The sequence below is a fragment of the Arvicola amphibius genome, chromosome X (assembly GCF_903992535.2).
Source record: "Arvicola amphibius chromosome X, mArvAmp1.2, whole genome shotgun sequence".
Taxonomy (NCBI): domain Eukaryota; kingdom Metazoa; phylum Chordata; class Mammalia; order Rodentia; family Cricetidae; genus Arvicola; species Arvicola amphibius.
In genome coordinates, this window is record NC_052065.1 from 62194872 (window position 1) to 62203103 (window position 8232).

Genomic DNA, 8232 nt, shown 5'->3' on the forward strand with positions numbered 1-8232 from the left:
CCCCCTCTACACACTGGACTAACCCCTCCCAATCCTGCCCATCCTCTCCCTTACCAGATCTCATCATAACTGTAATTGTTTTAGCCACCCATAAGGCTGCACTTCTGGGTTCTAAAGCTGGTGCATGTACCCCCTGTGTGCGCATGCATGGGTTGCCCACCACCTGCATTATCAGCGACTGACACAAAAGCCCCTGTATGCAGGCGCAAGGCAAAGCATTGCCTGTCATCAGCATCTGACGTAGGCATGTCTTTCCCCTTGTGTACATATGCAAGGAAGCTTTTAAAAGCTGGACACGCCATTTTTACTCCCCCCTTCTTTCCACACCATTTCCCTGGGGCCCATGAGCACAAACCCTTTTAATAAACTCCTACGTGAGTTCGTTTGCATCTCGTGTCCTCTTCTCATTTCCGCTGGACATTTTTATCTGGTGCTGAGACTCGAGAGATTCGCCCGCCCCAGGCCCCTATCCTGGCGGACTCCTGGGACCAGAATCACAACCAGGGATTTTCTTTGTTTTTTTTTTTTTTTTTTTGGAAACCAGAACATTTATTTTATGACAGACTGAAATCCTCAAGATGAACTGGATGCTGCAACAGCTGCCCTCTTGGGTTTAGGGGTTGTCCCTTCATGGAATCCATGTCTGAATCTCCGGTAGACAATTTTGAGGTGCCTCATCCGCCCAGTCCCGGTAGTGTTGCGTCTCTTAGCCTTGGCACTCCAGTTATACTTTCTCTTGCGCTTGACAGGGTAGCCACATTTGCCACAGGTAGACTTCTGAAGGTGGTAGGCCTTAGAGCCACAGCGGCGGCACAACGTGTGCGTCTTGTGGCGACGCTTTCCGAAGGATGACGTTCCTTTCGTCATCTTGCTTCTGCCGCCGAGGCCAAAGAGACTGGAAGAGCCAGGGATTTTCTTGAAAACAACCCATGTGTTCCATCTGCCTGAGCGCGGCCCCTCCAAACAACACCAGCTTCTAATGGTGAGTGTTCCCATTCCAGCCAGCTTAACTGTTTCTTTGAACCTGAGGAATTGACCACTGAGCTCCCAGCAACCCTCTGGTGTTCCTAGAGACAGGGGGACTGCCCCCAACCACAGTCTTCAAGGCCTTGGTTCTTCCCTTTGCTGGCTGGCATTCAACTTCGGCTCGCTTCCCTTAGACGGCCCGGCCAACCCACCCACGACTGAAGGCCCAGGGTCCTTCAGGTCTTCATCTTTTCTTTTTTTCTTCTCTTTTCTTTTTTTCTTCCCTTGTCATAAATGCCGCTCGGAGCAGCCCTAGGCCTCTCTGGTTTCTGAGTCACCCGACTAGATCCATCTAGGCCATAACACCCCACTCGTGGTCAAAGGACACTCATCCACGAGTCCTGGTTGTTCGTGCCGATTTGCACGCCCTATATGATCCTATCTAATAACCTACTTCCTGAAGAGCGCAGGTGAATTTGGGAGCAGGCCAGGCAACATACAGATGAGATTCACCAAACCCTTGCCTCCCATCCTCCTGGGGCAGAGACGGTCCTAGAGCAAGAGCCGCACTAGGATTATAATACTCCAGGTGGAATCTTAGCTAGGGACTGGTTTTTTACTTGCCTCCTGGCAGGTCTCTGTAAGGCTGCCCTCAAGCCAGTAAATTATATTAAACTCTCAGAGATTATTCAGGATATGAAGGAAAATCCTTCCGCGTTTTTGAAACACCTCACAAAGGCTCTGTTACAGTATACTAACTTAGACACAGAAACTACAGAAGGCAGACAGTTACTCATGACACATTTTTTAAATCAGTGCTACTCTGACATTAGGGCTAAGCTTAGATGTTTGGAGAAAGACCCCTTGTCCCCGCAGGCCAAAATCCTAGAGGTGGCTTTTAAGGTGTACCATGTGAGAAATGACAAAGCCCGCAATCACTGTCACGTGGTAGCCACAGCCTCCCGACCGGCTGAGGTGACAGACCGCCTGATCCACGCTGTCCGTGCTGCTCCCCCGCCCCCCAGGGTGTGAGAACTGCCAGGTCCGTGTTTCAAATGTGGTAAAACCGGTCACTGGGCCCAAGCATGCCTTAATCCTCATCTTAGTCCTAGGAGACCTTGTCCAAGGTGTCACAGGGAAGGTCATTGGTCAGTAGATTGTCCTCGCGCACATAGTGGCATGGAGACATCGGACCCAGAAAATTTCCAAGTTGACCTTCTAGGTCTGGCCATGGATGAGTGAGGCTTCCTGGGCTCCTTTGACCTGACCATGACCGTCATCTGTAACAGGGAGCCATGGGTAATCATCACGGTATCAGAACGGCTCATCTCCTTTCTCTTGGACACTGGAGCTACATACTCGGTACTGAGGGAATTCTGGGGGCCTACCTCTCCTTCTAGTTTCCCTATTGTCGGGGTAGGGGGGACAGCCTTATCTAGCTCAACAGACTCCACCACTTAACTGTGTGTTTAGAGACATTTATCTCACTCATTCATTTCAGTTATGCCAACCTGTCCAGTACCTCTCATGGGAAGGGATTTTTTAACAAAGGTAGGAGCCTCCATTTCTTTCGCTCCTCCCATTTACCTGACCCCAGACTCGCCAGCAGCTCCACTCCTTCTCCTAGCTCCACAACCTTCTGCCCCTAATGCCTCTTTTCCTCTACCAGCCTCCCAGGTAGACCCCCAAGTCTGGGACACCCAAAACCCCTTCGTTGCTAAACACCATTCCCTTATTGTTATCCAATTACAGGACCTTACTAAGTACATTACCCAAGCTCAGTACCCTCTCTCTCTCCAGAGCCTTAAGGGACTTAAGCCTATTATTTCTGACCTTTTAAGGAAAAAGCTACTTCACCCCACCTCTTCTCCCTTTAACACCCCTATACTTGCTGTTAAAAAATCTAATGGAACTTATCGTCTGGTTCAAGACCTCCAGCTCATTAACTCTGTAGTGGTCCCTCTCCATCCAGTAGTCCCTAACCCTCTCACCCTTCTATGCACTATTCCTCCAGGAACCTCTTACTTCTCAGTTCTGGATCTCGAGGATGCTTTTTTTCTCTATTCCTCTCAGCCCTCAATTTTAAAACATCTTTGCCTTCACCTGGACTGATCCTGACACTCATTTCCCCACACAGCTCACCTGGACTGTCCTTCCCCAGGGATTCTGGGACAGCCCACACCTGCTTGGACAGGCTTTAGCTTCTGACCTGCTCTCACTGTCTCTCCCTAAATCTAAGCTCATACAGTATGTGGATGACATTTTATTTTGAAACCCATCATTGGAGATCAGCAAAACTGATACCTCCGCCCTTTTAAATTTCCTGTCCAAAATGGGCTATAGAGTCTCACCTTCTAAGGCCCAACTGTCTACTACTCAGGTTGCTTATTTGGGATTAACTATAACCCCAACCCAAAAGGCTATCACTCTAGATAGAAAATAACTAGTTCAATCTTTGCAGTTCCTTCCACCAAAGAAGAGGTTTTATTGTTCCTAGGAGTGGCTGGCTTCCTGCATTCCTGAATCCCCTCTTTTTCTCTCCTTGCCTGCCCCTTATATGAGGCATCTCTCAGTTCTCTGTATGAGTCCCTTCTCCATCCTGTTACTAAACCCTTCCAGAGACTTCAGCAGGCCCCTATCCAGGCTCCAGCTCTTCATCTTCCAGATTTAACTCGCCCCTTTTCTCTTTATGTAGCAGAGAAGGAGGGATATGCCCTTGGGGTCTTAGGACATCAACTGGGATCTTCTTTTGCAACTGTAAAATACCTGTCAAAGAAGATGGACCTCACCACTCAGGGCTGGGAACCCTGCATACCTGCCTTAGCAGCTGTTGAGCTTCTTATTCGTGAGTAAAATAAAACTAACCTTTGGGTCACCCACCACTGTCTTCTCCCACCATAATCTGTCCCATCTCTTAACTTAACAAAGGCTTACAAACCCTACCCCCTTCTGGAGTTCTTTCTCTCCAGGTGGCACTGGTAGAAGATGCCACACTCACTTTCCAATGCTGCCCACCCCTTAATATCTCAAATCTCCTACCTCAACCTAATGTTAATGATTCCCCATCCCACTCCTCCATAAAGATCCTAGAGGATCTACTGTCCCACCCCTCACATATATAGGAGGGCAAACTGTCCCAGGCCACTTATACCTGGTACACAGATGGCAGCTCCTTTTTATGTGACAGGACCCGTAGAGCAGGCTATGCCATAATATCAGATACTGAGATAGTGGAGGCACGGGCACTCCCTGGCATACCTAATCAACAGGCTGAGTTGATAGCTCTTACTCGTGCCTTTCAGTTAGCAAAGGGACAATATCTAAATGTTTACACAGACTCCAAATATGCCTTTCATATCCTCCTGTCCCACGTGGCTATCTGGAAAGAGTGCGGGCTTTTTGCAATGAAATGAGGATCCATAACTAACTCAGGTTACATTATGGACCTGTTAAAAGCCTCCCATCTCCCCAAAGCTATAGGAATTATTCACTGTCGGTCTTATCAGAAATAATTGGGTTGACTGAGCAGCTAAAACAGCAGCATTCCAAAGCCCAAACCTACCTCAATCACCTCAGGGGATTCATACAGTACAGCCCACACTCTCACAGACACCCCCTAACACCTGAAAGTTCTGTCCTACCTACATCAGTTCTTTCATCCTAATAACAAAGCTCTGCTTCATTTTGTTAAGGCTCACCTCCAACCTACCCCTGAGGACTTAAAGTTCTTAAAATCTATCACTGCCTCTTGTCAAAGTTGTCAAAAGTTAGATCCCAACACCAAATACCATAGCATTCCTTTTCCCACCCACCAGGCCAGGGGCTCCCTTCCAGGAACTGACTGACAGCTGGATTTTACTCATATGCCCACAGTCAAAAGAGTTAAATATCTCCTGGTTTTGGTAGATACAATGTCTGTGTGGGTTGAAGCATTTCCCACCACTAATAAGAGGGCCCAGACAGTCTCTGATATTCTTCTCCAAGAAATCATCCCCCAGTTTGGAATTCCAACCTCTCATCAGTCAGATAATGGCCCTGAGTTCACTTCCCAGATTGCCCAAAACTTGTCTAAGGCTCTTAACATCCCTTGGCATTTTCATATCCCATACCACCCTCAGTCTTCAGGGAAGGTAGAACGAACTAACCATTCCTTAAAAATGTTCTTGTTAAAATGTCAAAGGAACTTCACCTCGGCTGGGAAAAACTCTTGCCTCTGGCCCTCCTTAGGCTTAGGGCCCTCCCCAAAAGCCCCCTTTTCATCTCACCCTTCTAACTCATGTATGGGCGGCCAGTTTTAACCCCCAGCCTCTCACCTAAAACTTCTCCCCTTCCTGATCACCTGCTTACCCTCCTGTTAACTCATCTGAACTCCCTATTGTGGGATTTTACCGTCCACTCATTACTTCAACCATGTGCTAACCCATGCCCACCACCAATTAAAATAGGAGATCAGGTATTATTTTCTCCCCCAGGCCAACATCCCTCACCCTTTTCCCTTAAATGGCAGGGTCCTCTCAGAGTAATTCTTTTAACTCCCACAGCTGCCAAGCTCGAGGGAATTCCTCATTGGATTCACCTTTCTCATCTTAAACCGTTTACTCCTCCAGCCCAAGATGACCCCTCATACACAGCAACTCAGACAGGACCTTATTCCCTTAGGTTTCAGAGGACACCAAGTTCAGCCTCTCTTACTCCAGTTCAAAAAAAAAAAGGTCCCGTCCTTATTCAACTCTCTTGTGCCAATATACTCTCCTTTCTCATCTTTTTCCTATATACAACTTCTTCATATACCTCCAATGTCATGCTTAAATTTCCAAATAACCACTCAGCTGTTATTACAGGAACCATCATCAAACATAGAGCCAGAGGTACAAGGACTATCAAAAGCCCAGGTGGTAATAAACAATAATAAATTTATAGCCCCAAACTCCAAAAAATCTCACAAAACAAACCTTAACATAACAGGCTCATCACTGACTGCAGCAGTGTCTCCTGGATGTTGAGGTAATGCCATGATGCACTCTATTGTCATAATCATACACTGTTAATATATCTAAAATTTGTTCCTTTTCAAGACATTTTTATAAGCTCCAGGGAGCCAGTTTGACCCAACTAAATGGACCGGACTTGCCCGGAATAAATATCATTTAATTCTTTATTTGTCATTCCTGGTCTCGGGAACCCCTAAACCGCCTCCCTCTATCCATCATTTAATTCTTTCTTTGTCATTCCTGGTCTCGGGAACCCCTAACCCCCCCCCCAATCTTCCATCTTAAACCTCCCCTCTAGTAATCACTAGGATCTAATTTTTTCTCTCCCAAATGTAATTTTTGTCTTTCCAGCAACTTGCGAGGTCCAAGCTGTCAGATGACCCAGTTCCTCAGAGCCCAGAAAATAGTCTTAATCAGCTACCCCAGGACACAATCAGACATCCCAAACTCCTCAATGCTCACAAAGTCAGCATGAAGCAGTTATGAGAGACCTTGCTGTGCCCCATTCCCACCCATTAAGATCCTCAACCCCCCCAAATTTTTATAATAAACAAAAGGGTGAAATGTAATTCTTTTAGCCACCCATAAAGCTACACTTCTGGGTTCTAAAGCTGGTGCATGTACCCCTTGTGTGCACATGCGTGGGTCGCCCGCCATCTGCATTATCAGCGACTGACACAAAAGCCCCTGTATGCTGGCGCAAGGCATAGCATCGCCTGTCATCAGCGTCTGACGTAGGCACGTCTTTCCCCTCATGCACATGTGCTAGGAAGCCTTTAAAAGCTGGACACGCCATTTTTATTCCCCCCTTCTTTCCACACCGTTTCCCTGGGCCTGTGAGCACAAACCCTCTTAATAAACTCCTACATAGGTTCGTTGTGTCTCATGTCCTCTTCTCATTTCTGCCGGACATTTTTAATAACCCTGCCCTTCTCTGCCCTCTCTGGGAGGTAGCGGGAGCCATTGGCATTATTAAAGTCCATGTTCTCTTCTCTCTTCCAGATCTCTCTCAAATAGAAAAGTAGTTGGGTTCCTTCTCTGCTAATCCTTCTGTTTATATTAAGGAGTTTCACTATCTGTCCCAGGCCTACGATCTAACCTGGCATGACTTCTATGTCACCCAGGCTTCTATTCTGACTCCTGAAGAGGGAAGTAGAATTCAGGCAGCATCTAGACAGTATGCAGACCAGACTCACCTAGTAGACAGTGCAGTCCCTGTGGGGGAAGTGGCCATGCCACCCACAGAACCATATTGGGATTATCAACCTGGCCAAAACAGCCAACAGAGGTAGGACATCATGGTTTGTTGCCTCCTTCAGGGTATGGAGATGGTCTCAGAAAAAGTAATTAATTTTGATAAACTTTGAGAGATCACACAGCTAGCTGACAAAAACCCAACCATTTTTTAAACCGATTATAAGAGACCATGGTCCAATATACTAGACTGGACCCAGGCTCCCCAGCGGGAGTCATGGTCCTGGCTACCATTTTATTTCTCAGTCAGCACCAGATATTAGAAAAAAGTTTAAAAAGGTTGAGGAGGGTCCCAAAACCCCCATATAGGAATTGGTGAGAATGGCCTTTAAAGTTTTTAATGCCCGAGAAGAAATAGCTGAGTCCTCCTGACAGACAAGGCTACAACAGATGGCAACACTCCAAGCTCAAGCCCTAGCAGCTGCCCTGAGGCCACCGGGACCCCCAGAAGGTGGACAAGGGAAGTCAACCATGAGGCTCCATCCTGGCAGAGCTCAGCCTACGTCAACCTCACCAGCAAGCTGCTTCAAATGTGGTCTATATGGGCCTCCTATGAGGCCATGCCCCATCTGTCAGCAACCTGAACACTGAAAATCACAATGCCCCCATGCAGGCTCGTCTTCTATGCCATTCCACGGAGGTCCAGCTTCACCAACATCAGCAAGTGAGACTGTGCCAGCCTTTGAACTTCTCGGCCTCGTGGAGGATTGATGCAGCCCAGACTTGGTGACTCCCATAGCCCTCTCCAAGCCTAGGGTAACACTGCAGGTAAGTCTGTTGCTTTTCTTTTAGACACGGGAGCTACCTACTCTGTTTTAACATCTCACTTGGGCCTTACGTTCCCCTCACCAATTTCAGTCATGGGGGTAGACAGATCCTGCTATTCCCCACTTACAACTGTGCCACTGCCCTGCATTCTTTCTTAGTTATACCTATTTGCCCTGCACCTTTACTGGGTGGAGATATCCTTAACCGCTTCAGGGCCACACTCACTTTGGCCCCAACACACTCTCCTGAGTCA

At 47.4% G+C, this 8232-nt stretch overlaps 1 protein-coding gene across 1 annotated transcript; it reads right to left on the bottom strand.

Moving 5' to 3' along the window:
* Positions 1–573: 573 nt before the first annotated feature.
* On the bottom strand, positions 574–867 carry LOC119805479 (60S ribosomal protein L37-like). Its single transcript, XM_038317445.1, has one exon. It carries the CDS (start codon positions 865–867, stop codon positions 574–576), a length of 294 nt encoding a protein of 97 aa, XP_038173373.1.
* Between the last annotated feature and the right edge of the window lie 7365 nt (positions 868–8232).